This window comes from Hypanus sabinus, chromosome 10 (assembly GCF_030144855.1).
Source record: "Hypanus sabinus isolate sHypSab1 chromosome 10, sHypSab1.hap1, whole genome shotgun sequence".
Lineage (NCBI taxonomy): Eukaryota > Metazoa > Chordata > Chondrichthyes > Myliobatiformes > Dasyatidae > Hypanus > Hypanus sabinus.
The window spans coordinates 111,368,029-111,391,158 of NC_082715.1; the positions used below are offsets into that span (position 1 = coordinate 111,368,029).

The following is a 23,130-nucleotide window of genomic DNA, read 5'->3' on the forward strand; positions in this document are numbered from 1 at the left end:
ATAATCATGGTGGAGATGTTGCTGTCTGTCCTCACTGATTGCAGTCTTTTAACCTGGAAGTCAAGGATCCAGTTGTAAAGAGAGGTGTTGAGTCCAGATTTAGGAGTCCAGGTCTTGGTGGAGCTATAGCAATAGAGTAACATTTGTGGCTTTACTATCCAGATACTACATAGGTGATTGCAGTGCAGGAAGATAGCATCAGCCATAGATCTATTTCAATGCTAGGTGAATTGCAGTAGGTCAGGTTTGTCTGGGAAGCTGGAGTTAATGTGTGTGATAACTGGCCTATTCATGGTTGTAGATATCAGAGCTACCAGGTGGTAATAAGGGACATTACCTTGATTTTCAGAAGAGACATGGGACGTTCAGAGGGAAGTCAAGCAAAACCATATTGAATCACAGTCATTGTGCCAATGGCAGTTGAAAACATTGTTGCTGACTTTTGGGTTATTACTGTGTATTAATGTGATAACAGTTTGTGACTTTTGAATTAGTAAATAGAATGTAAATGAAGGAATACATATACTGGCAGAAGTATATATCAGTACCTTCATCAACATTGACAATCAAGATGAAACTTTTTGGGAATTGGGGCCAAGACTTTAGAGCCTCGTTCCAGACTTGGATCCCTCTGGCGTTTCCATTCACTGATCTGCACAACCACTTTTGAACACTTTCTGAGTCCTCCACCAAACTGGGACTCTTATAGCAATGCAATTTTATATGCATCTGTCTTCCATTTTGCTATAAAGGGCAACCAATTTGCATTATAATATTAACCATGTTTGCATCCCTTTAAGAGGTATAAGCCTGATATCAGTTAGCATTCTTTAGTTTCTGCAGGTGTGAAGAACAGTATTATTGTCATTTGGATAAAGGTGATAAAGTTCACAGGTATCAGTGCATTTCCCTTTTAGTAATCAAGGTAGATCAATACATATCACATTGGAATTTTCTCTGGTCCATGTTTTCTGTACATATGGTCCTTGTTTCCTTTTGCCTACAGGTGGGAATTTTAGCTATCCAGATACTATGGACACAGGACTCAGAGGAAGCAATTAAAGCTTCAAAGGACAGTAAAAAAATCATGCAAACTACTAATCAGAAGTTCCTGGAGCTGCTAAATTCACTGATCAGTCAAACAACTCGTGACCTGACTAAGTTTCAAAGAATCCAGTTTGAAACTCTTATCACTATTCATGTCCACCAGAGGGACATATTTGATGAGTTGGTATGTGAAAGAATTGTACTTGAATCTTGATTCCAGTTTTTGCACTTTTATATTGTTGATTTACAGCAATGATAAATTAACTTCAAACTGCCGTTGCATTTGACATTTACAGAGAGACAGAGTACCAAATATTTTTTAAGAAATTAAACATTCTTATGAATTATGCTTAGATTTTATATCCTTACATTCATTGGATAATTTAGTAAGTTGGAAGGATTCTGTGGTAAATGATGTCTTTTGGAAAAACTCCCTGGATTTTTAAACTGAGACTTACTAATTCTCTTCAGATGAATGTAATAGGCTATAAATATTCCTGTATATACCAGCTGGACTAACACAGACCACAAGTACTGCAGCAGTTCAAGAAGTTAACTCGGCATGACCTTCTCAAAGGCAACTAGGGGTGAACAATTAAATGCCACTTCATCCTTATCCCTTGAATGAAAATAAATGCTCAATACCACATGAAAACCGAACTCATGGACTCTGTCCGTACTTCTAGGGTTAGTCAGATCTTATCTATGGAGTGGGATATTGTTTGGGTTAATAGTAACTTAGCTAGGGCCAATAAAAATGTGAGGTTTAGGTGGAGTGGCCATTGTGTGCTTGAACAGCGTTAGAGTGATCAGGCTTTAGCTCAACAGGCGTGGGCAAGAACAAGTGCAGGCTAGAACTTAAGTTTGAGAAATTAAAGGTATAACAAGAGTAGGCAAGATGGCAGTTCAGTTAGTAGAATGCTCCTCCTCTGAGATGAGAGGTTTCAGTGTACTTACTGATACTTTATTGTCACCAAACAATTGATACTAGAGCGTACAATTGTCACAGTGATATTTGATTCTGCGCTTTGCACTCCCTGGAGTACAAATCGAAGTAAATATAATAAAAATTCAAATTATAAATCATAATTAGAAAATAGAAAAGGGAAAGTAAGGTAGTGCAAGTCAGATCCAGATATTTGGAAGGTACGGCCCAGATCCGGGTCAGGATCCGTTCTGCAGTCTTATCACAGTTGGAAAGAAGCTGTTCCCAAATCTGGCCATATGAATTTTCAAGCTCCTGAACCTTCTCCCGGAGGGAAGAGGGACAAAAAGTGTGTTGGCTGTGTGGGTCATGTCCTTGGTTATCCTGGCAGCACTGCTCCAACAGCATGCGGTGTAAAGTGAGTCCAAGGATGGAAGATTGGTTTTTGAGATGTGCTGGGCTGTGTTCACGATCTTCTGCAGCTTCTTCCAGTCTTGGACAGGACAACTTTCATATCAGGTTGTGATGCACCCTAGAAGAATGCTTTCTATGGTGCATCTGTAAAAATTAGTGAGAGGTTTAGGGGACAGGCCAAATTTCTTTAGCTTTCTCAGGAAGTAAAGGAACTGGTGGGGTTTCTTGGCAGTGGACTTTGCTTGGTTAGACCAAGTCAGGTCATTTGTGCTGTTCACCCTGAGGAACTTAAAGCTTTTGACCTGTTCCACCTGCGCACCACCGATGTAGATGGGGTCGTGCGGTCCACTACTCCTTCTGAAGTCAACAATCAATTCCTTCGTCTTGCTGATGTTGAGGGATAGGCTATTGTCTTCGCACCATGCCACCAGGTTCTTAATTTCCTCTCTGTACTCAGACTCATCATTACCCAAGATACGGCCTACATTTGTGGTGTCATCAGCAAACTTATATATTGAGTTCAATGGAAACTTGGCTACACAATCATGGGTGTACAGTGAGTACAACAGGGGGCTGAGTACACAGCCTTGTGGGGCACCAATGATCAGAGTGATTGTAGAGGAGAGCTCGTCTCCTATTTTTACAGCCTGGGTCCTGTCTGTGAGGAAGTTGAAAATCCAGCTGCAGATCTGAGTGCTGAGACCCAGGTTCCGGAGCTTAGGAATCAGATGACTTGATATCCCTGATGACTACATCTCCTGACTGACAAGGTCAAGAAACTTAAGTTGGATGTACTCCGGACTATTAAGAACTTTATAGATGGGAATTTTACTAAGGCAGACGCACCTAGAGCGCAGGTTTCAGATAGTAGATGGGTGACCAGAAGGAGAAGTAGAGGGAGTAAGAAAATAGTGCAGGGTTCGCCTGTGGCCATTCCACTCAGTAAAAAGTATACCCCTTTGGTTACTGCTGGGGGTGGGGGGTGGCACGTGGTTTGAACTAGCAGGGCACAGTAACAGCAGTAAAGCCAGAGGAACTGTGGCTGGTTCAGAGGCTCAGCAAGGAAGGGTAAAGTCAGGTAGAGTGATTATGAAAGGAGACAATTGTGATGTGAATGGATTGTCATAGGTAGGGGGGCAGAGAGCAGATTCTGTAGCCACAAAAGAGAAGGCAGGGTGGTGTGTTTCCTCACAAAGTCCAGGATTCTCAGAGTGACTACGGAAGATTCTTAAGAGAGACAGTAGCAGGCAGAGGTCATGGTGCACATCAGAACCAACGACACAGATAGAAAGGGGGAAGAGGTCCTGTGCAGTGGGTATTTGGGGGTTAGGGAAGAGTTTGAAGAACAGGACCTCGAAGGAAGCATTTGCAAATGCAATGCTGGCATTCATTTCTAGAGGTATAGAATATAAGTGCAGGGATGTGATGTTGAGGCTCTATAAGGCACTTGTGAGACCACACTTAAGAGTATTGTGTGCAGTTTTGGGCTCCTTATTTTAGAAAAGATATACTGACGTTGGAGAGGATTCAGAGAAGATTCACGAGAATGATTCCAGGAATGAAAGGGTATGAGGAATGTCTGGCAGTTCTTGGGTTGTATTTCCTGGAGTTCAGGAAAATGAGGGGGGATCTCATAGAAATATGTCGAATGTTAAAAGGCCTGAACAGATTAGATATGGCAAAGTTATTTCCCATAGTAGGGGAGTCCAGGACAAGGGGGCATGACTTCAGGATTGAAGGATGTCCATTTAGGATAAAAATTCAGAGGAATTACTTTAGTCAGTGGGTAGTAAATCTTTGGAATTTGTTGTCATGAGTGGCTGTGGAGGCCAAGTCATTAAGTATATTTAAGGTAGAGATAGATAGGTTCTTGATTAGCCAGGGTATCAAAGGGTTTAGGGAGAAAGCGGGGAGTAAGGATGACTGGAAGAATTGCATCAGCCCATGATTGAATGGTGGAGCAGACTTGATGGGCCAAATGGCCTACTTCTGCTCCTGTATCCTATGGCTTTATGGTCTTATGGAAGCAATCTGTGGATTACATATAAAACATAGAAACACAGCAAACCTACAGCACAACATAGGCCCTTCAGCCCATAATGCTGTGCCAAACATGTACTTACTTTAGAAATTACTGAGGGTTACCCATAGTACTCTATTTTTCTGAGCTCCATGTACCAATCCAAGAGTCTCCTGAAAGACCCTATTGTATCCGCCTCCACCACTGTTGTTGGCAGACTATTCCATGCACTCACCACTCTCTGCATAAAAAAAAAACTTACCCCTGACATCTACTCTGTACCTACTTCCAAGTGCCTTAAAACAGTGCCCTGTCATGCCAGCTATTTCAGCCCTGGGGAAAAAGCCTCTGACTATCTACATGATCAATGCCCCTCATCATCTTATACAGCACTATCAGGTCACCTCTCATGCTCCGCCGCTCCAAGGAGAAAAGGCCGAGTTCACTCAATATATTCTCATAAGGCATGCTCCCCAATCCAGGGAATATCCTTGGAAATCTCCTCTGCACCCTTTCTATAGTTTCTACATCCTCACTTCACACTTGCTAGGGTTGAACTCCATCTGCCACTTCTCGGCCCAGTTTTGCATCTGATGCACCATCAATAACTCTCGGAGATGTGAGGCAAGAGATAGGCTTTTATTAGCTGGAAGAGAGAGAGCACTATCAGCGGCAAGAGACCATCACACAACATCCTGGAGACTGAGGGAGGAGCAGTGCCTCCAATCGCCTTTATACAGGGGTCTGTGACAGGAGCAGTCAGCGGGGGGGGAGGGGGGGCGTGTCCAGACAGGTATATGTAGTTCACCACAGCATCCTATCGATGTCCCGCTGTAATCTCTGACAGCTCTCCACACTATCCACAACACCCACAACCCTTGAGTCATCAGCAAATTTACTAAACCGTCCCTCCACTTCCTCATCCAGGTCATTTGTAAAAATCACAAAGAGAAGGGGTCCCAGAACAGATTCCTGAGGCACATTACTGTTCACCAACCTCCATGCAGAATATGACCCATCTGCAACCACTCCTTGCCTTTTGTGGGCAAACCAATTCTAGATCCACTAAGCAAGGTCCCCTTTAATCCCCATGCCTACTTACTTTCTCACTAAGCCTTGCATGGGGTACCTTATCAAATGCCTTGCTGAAATCCATATACACTACATCTACAGCTCTACCTTCATCAACCTGTTTAGTCACATCCTCAAAAAATTCAATCAGGCTCGTAAGGTATGACCTGCCTTTGACAAAGCCATGCTGACTATTCCTAATCATATTATGCCTCTCCAAATGTTCCTAAATCCCACCTCTCAGGATCTTCTCCATCAACTTACCAACCACTGAAGTAAGACTCACTGGTCTATAATTTCCAGGGCTATCTCTACTCCCTTTCTTGAATAAGGAAACGACATCTGTAACCCTCCAATCCTTGGGAAGCTCTCCCATCTCTATTGATGATGCAAAGATCATTGCCAAAGGCTCAACAATCTCCTCCCTCACCTCCCACAGTAGCCTGGGGTATATCTCATCTGGTCCTGGTTACTAAACCAACTTGATGCTTTCAAAAAGTTCCAGCACATCCTCTTTCTTAATGTCTATATGCTAAAGCTTTTCAGTCCACAGTAATTCATCCCTACAATCGCCAAGGTCCTTTTCCATAGTGAATACTGAAGCAAAGTATTCGTTATGTAACTCTGCTACCTCCTCCAGTTCCATACACACTTTCCTACTGTCACAGTTGATAGGTCCTATTCTCTCACATCTTATCCTCTTGCTCTTCACATACTTGTAGAATGCCTTGGGGTTTTCCTGAATCCTGCTCACCAAGGCCTTCTCATGTCCTCTTCTGGCTCTTCTAATTTAATTCTTAACCTCCTTCCTGCTAGCAGTATAATTTTCCAGATCTCTATTTATACCTAGTTTTTTTTTAACCTTTCATAACCTTTTCTTTTCTTGACTAGATTTTCAACAGCCTTTGGACACCATGGTTCCTGTACCCTACCATCCTTTCCCTGTCTCATTGGAATGCACCTATGCAGAAAGCTATACAAATATCCCCTGAATGTTTGCCACATTTCTGCCATACATTTCCCTGAGAACATTTGCTCCCAATGTATACTTCCAAGTTTCTGCCTGTTAGTCTTATACTTCCCTTTACTCCAATTTAATGTTTCCCTAACTTGTCTGTTCCTATCCCTCTCCAATGCTATGGTACAGGAGATAGAATTGTGATCACTATCTCCAAAATGCTCTCCTACTGAGAAACCTGACACCTGATCAGGTTCATTGAGTTAGCTAGAGCTCTTAAAGATAGCGGGAGTTAGATAGAGCTCTTAAAGATAGTGGAGTCAAGGGATATGGGGAGAAGGCAGAAACGGGGTACTGATTGTGGATGATCAGACATGATCACAGTGAATGGCTCTGCTGGCTTAAAGGGCCGAATGGCCTACTCCTGCACCTATTACTCCCAGTGCCACATGCTAATAAGGGCAGGAATAGGATGATGGCGCAGATGAATGAATGGCTGAGGAATAATGCTAGGGGCTGTATTTCAGATTTCTGGATCATTAAGATCTTTTCTGGGGGATGTATGACCTTTACAAAAAGGACAGATTGCTTCTGAACCCGAGGGGAACCAATATCCTTGCAGGCCAGGTATTCAAGATGGTCTGCTGAGCCCCAGGAGAAGCTGGATTGGATTCAGAAGAGCTGATCTGGGTGGAAACCATGCTGCTGCGTGCTACTTGGAGGCACTGGAGTTGGTGCCTTCAAGTTGGCACAAGGTGGCATGCAATTAAAGCGTGAGTGACTGTCTTAGAAGTTTCTTTTGTGATCACAAGACCCTATTAGACATTGATTGCCATTGGCCTGCTTCCCTTGTTTGGTGGGGAACAGGTGACAAGGTAGCAGTGTCACTTCAGTTGTAGCTAGGACTAAGCCTCAGTCCTCAGGCTTGCATTGTAGCGTGGCATCTGGGCTTGGTTGGGAGTGGCCTCCAGTGGTGGATCAGTGGAATTACAGGCTGGACTGTCAGAAAGCATCAATTTGCAGGACTTGTCACTCATGAACTTGGTCTAAAATTTTGTTTTCTTACATTCTTTTTTCCCTTTCTTGTTATTTTGAATGCACATGTATGTTTTTGTACTTTGGCCCCAGAGAAACTCTGTCTCATTTGGCTGTATCCATGTATGGTTTGTATTGAAAGGATAGATACATGGGCAGTGTGGTGTGGCATGGCTCTGTTGGTCAAAAATGAAATCAAATCCTTAGAAAGAGGTGATGTAGGATTGGAATATGTATAATCCTGGAGTAAAGAAACTTAAAGGGTAAAAAGATCCTGATGGGAATTACATACAGGTCACCAAACAGTAGCCAGGATACAAGATATAAATTTCAATGGGAAATAGAAAAGTCTTATAATAAGGGCAATGTTATGATAGTTATGGGGGATTTCAATAAGCAGATAGATAGGCAAAATTAGATTGGTTCTGAATCCCAAGAGAGAGAATACATAGAATTCCTATGAGATGGCTTTTTTAAGCAGCTTGTGGTTGAGCCCACTAGGGGAAAGGCAATTCTGGACTGGGTAGGGTGTAATGAACCAGATTTGATTAGGGAGCTCAAGGTAAAAGTTCATAAAGTGATCATAATATGATAGAATTCATCCTGTAGATTGAGAGGGAGAAGATAAAGTCATATGTATCAGTATTATAGTAGAGTAAAGGGAATTACAGAGGCATGAGATAGGAGCTGGCCAAAGTTGATTGGAAGGGGACATTATCAGGGATGACAGCAGAACAGCAATGGCTGGAGTTTCTGGAGGCAATTAAGAAGGCTCATGAGAATACTTCCCAAAGATGAAGTAACTAAAGTATAAAGAGGGGACAAGGTAACTGTCAAATGAGGAAAGTCAATGACAGTATAAAAGCAAAAGGGAGATTATATAATATAGCAAAATTTAGTGGGAAGTTAACGATTGGAAAACTTTTAAAAATCAACAGAATACAACTAAAAAAAACCAAAAGGAGAGAAAAGATTAATTATGAAGGTAAGCTAGCCAATAATATCAAAGTGATATTATTGAGTAAAAGAGGCAAGAGTGGATATGAGACTGCTGGAAAATGCCACTGGAGAGGTAGTAATGGGAGGAGGTACAAAGAAATGGCAGACAAACATAATAGGTATTTTGTGTCAGTCTTCACTGTGCAAGACACTAGCAATATGCCAGAACAGGGATTTGTACTGGGTCCAGTGTTGTTTGTTATATACATTAATGATCTGGGTGATGAGGTGGTAATTTGGATTAGTAAGTATGCAGATGATATTAAGATAGGTGGCAGGTGGCGTTGTGAATAATGAAGTACAAAGCTTCTGGTTTTCAAAGCTTGCAGAGAGATTTAGGCCAGTTAGAAGAGTGGGCTGAAAGATTGCAGATGGAGTTTAATGCTGATAAGTGTGAGGTGCTACATTTTGGTAGGAATAATCAAAATAGGACCTACATGGTAAATTGTAGGGCATTGAGGAATGCAGTAGAACAGGGTGATCTAGGAATAATGGTGCATAGTTCCCTGAAGGTGGAATCTCATGTGGATAGAAAGCTGAAGAAAGCTTTTGGTATGCTGGCCTTTATAAATCAGAGCATTGGAGTTGGGATGTAATGTTAAAATTGTACAAGGCATTGGTGAGGCCAAATTTGGAGTATTGTGTACAGTTCTGGTCACTGAATTATAGGAAAGATATCAACAAAACAGAGAGAGTACAGAGGAGATTTACTAGAATGTTACCTGGGTTTCAGCACCTAAGTTACAGAGAAAGGTTGAACAAGTTAAGTCTTTATTCTTTGGAGCGTAGAAGGTTGAGGGGGGACTTGATAGAGGTATTTAAAATTATGAGGGGGATAGATAGAGTTGATGTGGATAGGCTTTTTCCATTGAGAGTAGGGGAGATTCAAACAAGAGGACATGAGTTGAGAGTTAGGGGGCAAAAGTTTAGGGGTAACACGAGGGGGAACTTCTTTACTCAGAGAGTGGTTGCTGTGTGGAACGAGCTTCCAGTAGAAGTGGTAGAGGTAGGTTCGGTATTGTCATTTAAAGTAAAATTGGATAGGTATATGGACAGGAAAGGAATGGAGGGTTATGAGCTGAGTGCAGGTCAGTGGGACTAGGTGAAATTAAGTGTTCAGCACGGACTAGAAGGGCCAAGATGGCCTGTTTCCATGCTGTAATTGTTACATGGTTAAATTCAAGGGTGTCAGAGGGCAGAAGTGGGTATAGTTGTTATTACTAAGGAGAAGGTGCTGGGAAAGCTGGAAGGACTGAAGATAGGATGTATCTTGCTGGATCAGATGGACTACACCCCAAAGGTCTGAAAGAGGTAGCTGAATAGATTGTGGAGGTATTAGTAATAATTTTTCAAGAATCACTAGACTTTGGAATAGTTCTGGAGGACTGGAAAATTACAAATGTCATTTCATCTTAAAGAAGGGAAGGATGCAGAAGAAAGGAAATTATGAGCCAATCAGTCTGACTTCTGTGGTTGGGAGGATGTTGAAGTCCATTATTAAGGATAAGATTTTGGGGTACTTGGAGGCACATGCCAAATTCAGCATGGTTTATTTAAGGGGAAATCTTGCCTCAAAAATCTTTTGGAATTCTTTGAGAAAATAGCAAAGAGAAAAGAGAGTCAGTGGATGTTGCTTACTTGGATTTTCAGAAGACTTTTGACAAGTGCTAAGCATGAGGTTGCTTAACAGGTTAAGAGCCCGTGGTATTACAAGAAAGATACTAGGATGGATAGAAGGTTAGCTGACTGGCAGCAGGAGGTAAAGAGTCAGAATAAAAGGGGGCCTATTCTGGTTGGCTGCTGGTGACCAGTGGTGTTTCACAGTGTTGGTATTGAGACTGCTTTTTTCACATTATATGTAAACAATTTGGATGATGGAATTTCAAAAGCAAACATGAGTAAATCTGCAGATGCTGGAAATTCAAGCAACACACACAAAATGCTGGTGGAACGCAGCAGGCCAGGCAGCATCTAAGGGTCTCGGCCCGAAACGTCGACAGAGCTTCTCCCTATAGATGCTGCCTGGCCTGCTGCTTTCAACCAGCATTTTGTGTGTGTTGCTTGGATGATGGAATTGATGGCTTTGTGGCCAGGTTTGCAGACGATATGAAGATTGATGGAAGGGCAGTAGTTATGAGGAAGCAGGGAGCCTGCAGAACAGCTTGAAGAGATTTGGAGAATGGGCAAAGAGTAGCAGATGCAATATAGTGTAGGGAAGTGTATGGCCATGTACTTTGGTACAAGAAATAAAGGCATAGACTATTTTCTAAATGGGGAGAATATTAAAAAATCTGAAGTGCAGAAGGAATTGGGAGTCCTTGTGCAGGATTCCCTGAAGGTTAACTTACAATTTGACTCACTGGTAAGGGAGGACTTCATAACTGAGATCACTACACCGCAGTATGTGTGACAGTAATAAACTAATTCACCAACTTAAGAAGAATTAGTAATGTGGAAGGAAGAATCAATAATTCCCTTAACATAGCTATTTGATTATAGGTTTGATGAAAGGTTATGAAGCTGAAGTACAAAATCTTCCTTTACTTATACAAGTGTTAGTTTATCTGCTGATTACTTCTGGCATTTTCTGTTTTTATTTCAAATGTTTGTCAAATCCTGCTTATAATGTAACTGAAAATGCATAGTTGACTGTTCTAACATGTAATGGTGCTACTACAGTATGACTACATTTTAACAGTACAACATAGAACATTTCAGCACTCATAGGCCCTTCAGCTCATGAACTTATGCTGACATTTTAACTGACCTTTTGAACCCTTCTCTGCATAGACCTCCGTTTTTCTATTATCCATGAGCCTACCTAAGAGTTTCTTAAATGCCTCTAATGTAGCTGTCTCTACCATTGTCAGTATTTTTACAAAATATCAAAATTCGGTTACATGGTACTTAAGAACTCATTACACAAACCTCTTTCTGGACAATGGTATTCTCAATGGCTTGAGTTTGTTGGTTTGTTCCTTCAGCCTTTACTATTTTACTACATTTAGCTAAGTAGCTTGCATCTCTAGCAAATGTGAGATGGATTATGTTACGGTTCAATTTCTTTGGCCAAATCAAGGTCAATTCTTTTTATTCAAGTTTCTTGTTTAACTTTTTTAAGTTGAGCTGTTCTAAGCCACTGTACTGCAGTCAAATATAGGGAAGAACAGTTTCAGCAAAGTAACCAAAGTAATACTAAGCACAATTCTAGCAAATATATATAACTTTACACTACTGATGGGGTTGACATTAACTGCCCTCTGAAATGACTGACAAGTCATTCATTTCAAGGATCATAAAGTCATACAGTACAGAAGTAGGCTTTTTGGATGACCAAATCCATGCTAATCATTGTCAGCCATTCTTATTAACCTCATTTTCCATCATTTGGCCCAGGAGCTTTTTATACTAAGGCAATCTGAATGTTCTATCTAGACACATCTTAAATGCTAACAGCAACTCTGCTTCTACCACTCTCACAAGGGGTATATTCCAGGTACTCAACACTCACTGAATGAAGAAGATATTCCTCAGATTCTTTCTAAATCACATCTCCCTCACCCTAAATCCATGTCTTCTATTTTTCACCTTCCTCTGCTATGAGGAAAAGTTTCCTACTCTCTATCCTACCTATACCTCTCATAATTTTATATACCTCTATCATGTCCCCACTTAACCTTCCTTGTTCTATGGAAAACAAATTTAGCCTCTCCAATCACTTCTCATTACTGAAAAACTCCTTTCTTGGCTAGTGAATCTTCTGTACACTCTCTTCACTAATCACGGGTGGGAAATAAATGCTGACTTTGCTACGGACATCCAGGTCCTGAAAATTAAAGAAAAATTTGGCCTTATTTTGGAGGTGTATTAACATTATTGACCTGATAGAGAAGTCATTAACAACTTGTTTTATATGTTGTTGTACACTGAATTGGCCAGTCTGGGAAAAGTAAAGACAAAAGAGGTAGCAGATGCTTGCTTTTAAAACAAAAAAATAATAACACCTGAAGAGTTCAGTAATTCAGACAGCAAAAAATGTAAATCAACATCATTTAGATGATGACCTTGTATCAATTCAAACTGTACAAATTTATTTGGCTGAATCTCTTGCATAAAAGCTGAAGTTTGCAAATATTGTTGTCATGTTTATTTATTGAATTACAAGTTTCTTTGTTGGAAGCAATGAAAATTTGATCTAATGCCACTAATTATGATGTCTGCTTCAAAATGTTTTTTTTCTTTGATGGTAAATTTGACTTACTGTGATCTGTCTGATTATAGACTATTCTTTATTGAATATGTTGTAACTTTATTTTGCTGCCTTTTCTCTGAATAGGTAAAAATGCATATCAGAACAGTGACTGACTTTGAGTGGCTGAAACAATGTCGGGTTTATTTTAGAGAAGAAACACTAGATGTAAGAGTGGTGATTACTGATGTGGAATTTATCTATCAAAATGAATTTTTGGGCTGTACTGAACGACTGGTTATCACACCTTTGACAGACAGGTAAGACTGAACCTTTGATGCTTCTTTAGGTTTCTGTGCATTTTTTAAAAAAATGTTCAATTGATTTATATTTTTGGATTGCTTTATAAGCAGTAGGTATAGCAATGAGATGCTAGAAAGAAAATCAACAATTTATTAAGCTTACAATATAATTTTGCCTGATGTGAGAGGGAGAAGAGAAAACGACTGGGGCAAGAGGGGTCCTGATTAAGTCAGCTGCTTACCAACGCGGTGGGTAGTATAGGCAGAGTCAACAGAGAGGAGGCTGATTAAAATAGTGAACTGAGTGGTGTTCATAACTTAATTTCTTGTGGCTGTGGCAGAACAGTTGCCATATGAAGCTGTGATGTACCCAGATAGGATGCTTTCTACGATGCATCTGTAAAGATTACCTTAACCTTCTGATGAAGTATAAGGTTTAGTGGACTTCTTGGCAGTAGCATCCATGTGACTAGACTAAGACATATCAACACGTACAAACAAGTTGGAGGAACTCAGCAGGTCGGGCAACATCCGTTGAAACGAGCAGTCAACGTTTTGGACCAAGACCCTTCATCAGGACTGAAGAAGGAGGGGGCAGGGGCCCTATAAAGAAGGTGGGGGGAGAGTGGAAGGTGCCAGGTGGAAAACCAATCAGAGGAAAGATCAAGGGGTGGGGGAGGGGAAGCAGGTAGGGGACTAGGACATATTGTAGTTGATATTTACACCTAGGAGCTTGAAGTTCTCAACTATCTTCAACTCAGCACTATTGATAAAAAAACAAAGCATGCATTCCACTCTAATTCCTGTAATCAATTACCCGCTTCTTTATTTTGCTTATTTTCAGGGCAAGATTGTTGTTCTGGCACAATGCCAGTAGATTCAATGTTTCCTTTATTGATCTAGTCCACTACAATGATATAATCTGAATTTGGCCAAACTGTCATAAGTATAGTAAGGGTCTGAGAACACAACCTTATGTGCACTGGTGCTGAAGATAACCAGAGAAGTGGTGTTGATACCTAAAGTTACTTATTGCTGTCTGATGTTGAGGAAGTCACGTACCCAGTTGCAGCAAAAAGTCCTGGTCTAGGAGTTTGGAATTAAGTTGAATGGAATTTTGCTGTTGTAGGAGCAAATAATTCATAAATAGGAACCTGATGTAGGTGCTTTTGTTATTCAGGTATTTCAGAAATTAGTGGAGGGCAGGGAGATGGCATCCACCAGTAGGTGCGCTGCAAAGATCAAGGGTTTTCTGGAAGGCTGGAGTTGATGTCTGCCATGACCAGGCTCCTGAAGCACTTCACAATGATTCATGTTAGAGCTATTAAGGGATGTTACCTTTTTTTTTGGTACTGGGATGATAATGTCTTCTTGAAGCAGGTGGAAATCTCAGATTAGAATAGGCAGGGGCTAAAGATAACAATAACTACTCCTGTGAGTTGGTCCCCACAGGATCTGAGGGCTTCATGTGGGCAAATTGCTTTCCAGGGGTTTGCCCTCAGAAAAGCTGATCTGACTTCTGTGATAGTAGCCATGTACAGGTGCATTAGGCCAATTGGAATGGGTGGCATCATCTCAATGACATTCTGTTTGAAACAAGTATTGAGTTCATTTCAGAAGGATGCATTGTTGTCAGCACCTGCTGTTTCAATCTATTTTATCAACTTGCACTAGATCCCATTGATCCTAACCTTTTGGACAGTCACTCATGTGAAAACTTGACAAAGACTTCACTGAAGCTCATGTCCACTACTTCTACTGTACTTCTGTTACTTTTTCAAAAAATCCAATGATATTGGTCAGATAGAATCTATCCTTGACAAAGCTATGCTGGCAATCTCAGATTAAGTTATCAAGTTTGTTGTCACATCACAATTACAATGAAGTACTGGTACAACTAAATTTGCAGCAACATCAATTATACAAGATAAAGAAGAGGGAGAGAACAAGACTGTGCAAAACAAGATGTTATTTCAAAAAATACAATCAGGGACAACTCCATTGTAGTGTGAATGGTGGTTCTGTTGCTCAGATAGGATTAGGGTTGTGCAAGAACCTGATGGTTGTAGAAAACTAATGCTTCCTGAATCTGTTGGTGTTAGATTTGAGGCTTTTGTATTCTTGTTTAATGGTAGCAGTGAGAAGAGGGCATAGTGGGGCATAATAATAGAAGCTATTTTCTTGAAACTGCACTTCACGTAGATACTTTCAGTGGTGTGGAGGGCAGTGCCAGTGACAGTCTAGGTGGTGCCCACTACTCTCTGGAACCTCTTGCATTGCTGTGCATTGGAATTGCCAGACTAGGTCATGATGCAACTGGTCAAGATACTATCAACAGTGCATTTGTTGTAGTTTGTAGAGTATTTGGTGAGATGCCAAATCCCCTAAACCATTTTGGAAAGTAGAGGTTCTGGTGTGTTTTCATCATTAGTGCATGAATGATCTGGCCCCAGTACAAACCATTCGAGGAGTTAACACCCATGAATTTGAAACTCCCAACTCTCTCTAATGAGAACTAGCATATGGTCTCCCAACTTCCCCTTTCTGAAGTAAACAATTAATTACTTGGCTTTGTTGACATTAAACATGAACTTTTTATTGTGACAGCACTTAAGCAGGAGTTCTATTGACCATGAATCAGCCAACAGCGGTGGTATCATCAACAAATTTGTGGATGCAATTGGAGTTGTGCTTAGCCACACTGTTATGGTGTAAAGAGAATGGAGGATGCTAAGCACATAGCCCTGAGGTGCACCTGTGCTGTTGATCAATGATGAGGAGATGTTTTTTACAGTTTCATACTGAATGGGGTCCGGCAAAATCAAGTATTAAGTTGCAAATGGAGGTACGGAGTCCCAGGTCTTGGAACTTGGAGAGGGATTGATTGTATTGACTGCAGAGTTGCAGCCAACAAACAGTAGAATGCCATGTATATTACTGTTGTCCAGATAGTTGACAACAGAGTGGAGAACCAGTGAAATAGCATCTGCTGTTGACCTGTTGTGGCAGTAAGCAAACAAAAGCAGATCCAGATATTGAAGAGGCAGAACTTTAACCAATCTCTCAAAGCACTTCATTAAGGTGATGCAACTGCTACCAGATAGTAGTCATTGCAACAGGTCAGCATGCTTTTCTTGGGCACCAGAACTATAGATGTCCTTTTGAAGCAAGAGAGAACTTCAGAATGCAGAAGTGAGAAGTTGAAGATAACCTTGGATATACCAAGCAGTTAGTCTACACAAGTTTTTAGCACTTGGCCAGTTAAGCTGTCTGGTCTGGACACTTAGTGTGGGTTCACCCTCTTGAAGAATGTTCTGATGTCAGCTTTGGAGCAAAGATCACAGTCATTGGCAGCTGTTGAGAATCATGTGAGGTATGTATATCATTATTCTCCCTTCAGAGTGTGCATAAAAGGCATTGAGCTCATCCAGGAGTGTTTGCCTTTCAAAATGATCATTTATCATGTCCTCCAGACTTTTTTTTCCCTGTAACATCCTTATTATTAATGCAACACAGAGATGATGGAGGAACTCACCAGGTCATGTAGAATCTCTCAAGGAAAATGGATAGTTGACATTTCAGGTTAAGACCCTTTATCTGGACTGAAAGATAGAGGGTAGATAGCCAACATAAAAAAAATGGAGCAAAGGGGTGGAGCAAGAGCTTGCAGACAATAGGTAGATCCAGATGAGGTGGAGAGGTACTAACAGACAGATGCTGGAGTGGACAGTGTGTGCCAAAGGCTGGGTGATAGGTAAAAATGACAAATGATGAAGGTGATGGAATCTGTTAGGAGAGGAAGGTGGAGCAAGGAATTTTTTTATTATTTATTTTTATTTATTTTGAGATACAATGCAAGATACAGCCCTACCAGCCCAATGAGGCGCACCACCCAGTAACCCACCTGTTAACCCTATCCTATCCTAGTCACAGGACAATTTACAGTAACTAATTAACTTACTAACCAGTACGTCTTTGGAATGTGGGAGGAAACCGGAGCACTCAAAGGAAACTCCCGTGTTCATGGGGAGGTCATACAAACTCCTTACAAACAGTGTCGTAATTAAACTCCAAATTCCGAACTCCAATGCCCCGAGCTGTAATGGCATCATACTGTGCAACTGTGACAATAAAGGGAGAGAGGTGGGAAGGGCAGAGGGAAGTACTGGGAAAAGGGAGACAGTAGGAGGATTGTGTGAGTGACATGCAGATAGGGAGAATGGGAGAGAGGAAAGATGTTGATGAGGACCAGCTGGATCAAAAGGAAAAAGTAAAGAGTAAAGTAGCAGGAGGAACACTTACTGGAAGCCGGAAAATTCAATGTTCATGCTACTATTGAATATCTACCCAGGCCAAATATGAGGTGCTCTTCATCTGCTGTAGTTAGTATTTAGGGTCAACTCGTGATGAGGCCAAGGTCAGACATGTAGGTATGCAGATGGGGAAGAGAATTAAAATGTCTGGGAACTGTGAGTTCCAGATTGTCACAGCAAATGAAGAGAACATACCTTGTGAAGTTGTCACCCAGTTTCTGTGTTGCCTCACTGGTGTAGAGGAGACCACAAGGGAAACACCAATTGCAAATAATAATGCAAGTATAAAAGAAAAGCTTACAAAAGGTTCAGCGAGCTAGATAGGGTTGGAGATCAAGAAGATTATAAGGCTACTAGGAAAGAGCTTAAGAAGGAAATTAGGAGAGACAGAAGGGGCCATGAGAAGGTCTTGGTGGGCAGAATTAAGGAAAACCCCAAGGCATTCTGCAAGTATGTGAAGACGTGTAAGAATAGGACCTATCAAATGTGACAGTCAGAAAGTGTGTATGGGACCAGAGGAAATAGCAGAGGTACTTAATGAATACTTTACTTCAGTATTCACTATGGAAAATAATCTTAGTGATTGTAGTGATGACTTGCGGCAGACAGAAAAGCTTGAGCATGTAGATATTAAGAAAGAGGATGTGCTGGAGCTTTTGGAAAGCATCAATTTGGATTAGTCTCCAGGACCAGACGAAATGTATCCTAGGCTACTGTGTGAGGCAAGGAAGGAGATTGCTATGTCTCTGGTGATGACCTTTGCATCATCAATGGGGACGGGAGAGGTACCCGAGGATTGGAGTGTTGCAGATGTTGTTCCCTTATTCAAGAAAGGGAGTAGAGATAGCCCAGGAAATTATAGACTAGTGAGTCTTACCTCAGTGGTTGATAAGTTAATAGAGAAGATCCTGAGAGGCAGGATTTATGAACATTTGAAGAGGTATAATATGGTTAGGAGTAGGCTTTGTAAAGGTCAGGTTGTGCCTTACGAGCCTGATTGAATTTTTTGAGGATGTGACTAAACACATTGATGAAGGAAGAGAAGTAGATGTACAAACATTTGTAGTATATATGGATTTCAGCAAGGTATTTGATAAGGTACCCCATGCAAGGCTTGTTGAGAAAGTAAGGAGGCATGGGATCCAAGGGGACATTGCTTTGTGGATCCAGAACTGACTTGCCCACAGAAGGCAAATAGTGGTTGTAGACAGGTCATATTCTGCATGGAGGTAGGTCACCAGTGGAGTGCCTCAGGGATCTGTTCTGGGACCCTTACTCTTCGTGATTTTTATAAATGACCTAGATGAGGAAGTGGAGGGATGGGTTAGTAAGTTTGCTGATGACACAAAGGTTGGAGGTGTTGTGGATCGTGTGGAGGGCTGTCAGAGGTTACAGCGGGACATTAATAGGATGCAAAACTGGGCTGAGAAGTGGCAGATGGAGTTCAACCCAGATAAGTGTGAAATCCATCTCCACCCCCCCCCCCCACCATCCTCATCACATTCTACAGGTGTTGTATTGAGAGCATCCTGAGCAGCTGCATCACTGCCTGGTTCGGAAATTGCACCGTCTCAGATCGCAAGACCCTACAGTGGATAGTGAGGTCAGCTGAGATCATCGGGGTCTTTCTTCTCTCCATTATGGACATTTACACTACACTCTGCATCTGCAAAGCAAACAGCATTATGGAGGACCCCATGCACCCCTCAAACAAACTCATCTCCCTCCTGCCGTCTGGGAAAAGGCACCGAAGCATTCGGGCTCTCACAACCAGACTATGTAAGTTTCTTCCCCCAAGCCATCAGACTCCTCAATACCCAGAGCCTGGACTGATACCTTACTGCTCTATTGTCTGGTTTATTATTTATTGTAATACCTGCACTGTTTTGTGCAGTTTATGGAGTCCTGGGTAGGTCTGTAGTCTAGTGTAGTTTTTTGTCTGTGTTGTTTTTTACGTAGTTCAGTGTAGTTTTTATACTGTGTCATGTAACACCATGGTCCTGAAAAACATTGTCTCATTTTTACTGTGTACTGTACCAGCAGTTATGGTCGAAATGACAATAAAAAGTGACTTGACTTGAAGTGGTTCATTTTGGTATGTCAAATATGATGGCAAAATATAGTATTAATGGTAAGACTCTTGGCAGTGTGGAGAAACAGAGGGATCTTGGGGTCCAAGTCCATAGGATGCTCAAAGCAGTTACGCAGGTTGACTCTGGGGTTAAGAAGGCATATGGTGTATTGGCCTTTATCAACCGTAGAATTGAATTTGGGAGCTGAGAGGTAATGTTGCAGCTATATAGGACCCTGGTCAGACCCCACTTGGAGTACTGTGCTCAATTCTGGTCGCCTCACTACAGGAAGGATGTGGAAGCCATAGAAAGGGTGCAGAGGAGATTTACAAGGATGTTGCCTGGATTGGGGAGCATGTCTTATGAGAATAGGTTGAGTGAATTCAGCCTTTTCTCCTTAGAGCGATGGAGTATGAGAGGTAACCTGATAGAGATGTACAAGTTGATGAGAGGCATTGATCGTGTGGATAGTCAGAGGCTTTTTTCCAGGGTTGAGATGATTGCCACAAGAGGACACAGGTTTAAGGTGCTGGGGAGTGGGTACAGAGGGGATGTCAGGGGTAAGTTTTTTACTCGAAGAGTGGTGAGTGCATGGAATGGGCTGCCAGCAATGGTGGTGGAGGCGGATAAATTAGGGTCTTTTAAGAGACTTGTAGATAGATACATGGAGCTTAGTAAAATAGAGGACTATAGGTAAACCTGGTAATTTCTAAGGTAGGAACGTGTTCATCACAACTTTGTGGGCCAAAGCACCTGTATTGTGCTGTAGGTTTTCTATGTTTCTATTTGTATGTGAAAGACAGCCTCTCCTGAAAATCTTGCTCCAGATTCCAACATCTGTAGTCTGTTGTTTCTTAATGGCTGGTGGTGTAGTGGCATCCACATTGGACTTTGAGGCAAGTGAGCCCACTTTCAAATTGAATTGAATTGACTTTATTCCTTACATCCTTCTTATACATGAGGTGTAAAAAATTTTATGTTATGTCTTTGTCTAAATGTGCAATGTGCAAGTTATAGTAATTTATAATAAATAGTATGTACAACAGGATAGTCAATATAACATAGAAAAACAGTTGTGTCAACATAAGTTAGGCAGTCTGATGGCCTAGTGGAAAAAGTTGTCCTGGAGCCTATTGATCCTCGCTCTTATGCTGCGGTACTGTTTTCCAGATGGTAGCAGCTGGAACAGTTTGCGGTTGGGGTGACTCAGGGTCCCAATGATCCTTTGGGTGCTTTTTACACACCTGTCTTTGAAAATGTCCTGAGTAGTGGGTTCACCTCTACAGATGCACTGGGCTGTCCACACCAGTCTTTGCCAATTCCTACGATTGAAGGAAGTACAATTCCCATACCAGACAGACAGACATTGATCCCGAGGGAAATTGGGTTTCGTTACAGCCGCATCAACCAAGAATAGTGAAGAAATATAGCAAGATAAAACCATAAATAATTAAATAATACGTTAATCATGCCAAGTGGAAATAAGTCCAGGACCAGTCTATTGGCACAGTGTGTCTGACACTCCGAGGGAGGAGTTGTAAAGTTTGATGGCCACAGGTAGGAATGACTTCCTATGATGCTCAGTGTTACATCTCAGTGGAATGAGTCTCTGGCTGAATGTACTCCTGTGCCTAACCAGTACATTATGGACTGGATGGGAGTCATTGTCCAAGATGGCATGCAACTTGGACAGCATCCTCTTTTCAGACACCACTGTCAGAGAGTCCAGTTCCACCCCCACAACATCACTGGCCTTACAAATGAGTTTGTTGATTCTGTTGGTGTCTGCTACCAGGCAATAATGCAGCCAGTCAGGATGCTTTCAGTTGTGCTCCCATAGAAATTTCATAGGATGTGGGAGCTCACACCAAACTTCAACTGTCTGAGGTGAAAGAGGCACTATTGTGCTTTTTTTCACCACACAGCTGGTATGCACAGACCAAGAGAGATCCTTGGTGATGTTTATGCCAAGCAACTTAAAGTTGTTCTCCCTCTCAACCCCAGATCTATTGATGTCAATGGAGGCTAGCCTGTCTCCATTCCTCCTGTAGTCCACAACCAGCTCCTTTGTTTTTGCAACATTGAGGGAGAAGTTATTTTCTTGACACCACTTTGTCAAGGTGATGACTTCTTCTCTGTAGGCTGCCTCGTTATTATTTGAGATTAGGCTAATCAGTGTAGTGTCGTCAGAAAATTTAATTAGCAGATTGGAGCTGCATTGGAGATGACATTGGAGATGGCGACACAGTCATGGGTATACACAGAGTAAAGGAGGGGGCTTAGGACACAGCCCTGAGGGGTACCTTGTTGAGAATCAGAGGGGCAGAGGTGAGGGATTTCACTCTTAACATCTGCTGGCAATCTGACAGGAAGTCCAGGATCCAGCTACACAAGGCAGGGTGAAGGCCGAGGCCTATGAGTTTCTTATTGAGCCTGGAGGGAATTATGCTCTTGAATGCTGAGCTGTAGTCCAACAACAGCATTCTCACATAAAAACCCACTTCTCCAGATCTGTAAGGTCGCTAGGTAGAGCTATGGCTAGTGCGTCATCTGTCAATCAGTTGTGTCAGTAGGCGAATTGTAGGAGATCCAGTGTTGGTGATAGCATGCTGCAGATGTAGTCCTTGACCAGCCTCTCAAATCATTTGCTTGTTATTGAGATTTGTGCAACAGGACACCAGTTGTTCAGACATGTCACCTTGGTCTTTTTAGGTACCAGAACAATTGTGGATGTTTTGAAGCAGGAGGGCACTCTGTACTAGGAGAGGGAGAAATTAAAAAATGTCTGTAAACACATCTGCCAGTTGAGCCACGCACATCCTTAGTACCTGCCCTGGAATGCCATCTGGTCCCGCAACCTTGCAACTATCCACTCATTGGAAACACCTGCGTACTTCAGCCTCAGAGATGAACAAGTTGCAGGTTGCTTTGGCGGTTCTCTTCAGGAGCTCAGAGTTGGCGATATCGAACCACACGTAAAAAAGATTTAGTTCATCTGGGAGAGAGGCAGTGATGTTAGCAGCACCACTGTGTTTAGCTTTGAAGTCTGTGATTGGTGTACAGACCTTGCCATAAGCTGTGTGTGTTGTGGTGTAAAGTTGTGTCTGTATCTTGTGCCTGTATTGTTGTTTCACTGTCTTGATGACTTTGTGCAGATCGTGGCTGCATTTCTTGAGCTCCTGCAGATTACCAGCCACGTAAGCTCAGTGTCGCACGGTAAGTGCTGCTTGCACAGAACTGTTGATCCAGGGCTCCTGGTTTGGATAGACCCTGACCAAATTCTGGGGGACAACATCCTCGATACACTTCCAGAAAAAAATTGTAATCCCATCCGTGAACTCGGAGACATTCTCATCATGGAAGAGATTCCAGTTGATATCATCAAAGCAATCCTGTAGCATAGAGAAAAATTAGTCGGACCAACAGTGGACGGTTTTACCTATGGGCGCCTCTTGTTTCAGCTTCTGCCTGTACTTTGGTAGCAGAAAAATGGAGGAGTGAACTGATTTTCCAAATGGGGGGCAAAGGAGCTCTTTGTAAGCATTGTGGAAGGGAGAGTAGCAGTGGTTGAATGTGCTCACCCAGATTTGTTGGCAAAACTTCAGAGAGACTTTGGTCACTGGCGACGATGAGGGCAACCTCTGGATGTGCACTCTCCAGGGTGTTGATGGTCTCATACAGTTTCATCCAGGTCAGTATCAGCCTGCAGCGGAATATACACAGCTGTGATAACATCCGTGAACTTTCTGGGAGCCAGAAAAGTCTACACAGCAGCACTAGGTATT

The 23,130-nt window shown here is 42.0% G+C and overlaps 1 protein-coding gene across 1 annotated transcript in view; it reads left to right on the forward strand.

Moving 5' to 3' along the window:
* LOC132401348 (dynein axonemal heavy chain 8-like) overlaps window positions 1-23,130 on the forward strand; it is an 895,336-nt gene that overhangs the window by 505,782 nt on the left and 366,424 nt on the right. Inside the window, exons 42-43 of the mRNA XM_059983478.1 lie at window positions 1,007-1,231; window positions 12,806-12,978. Of these exons, the coding sequence (XP_059839461.1) occupies window positions 1,007-1,231; window positions 12,806-12,978 (398 nt within the window). The remainder of the gene's footprint in view (window positions 1-1,006; window positions 1,232-12,805; window positions 12,979-23,130) is intronic.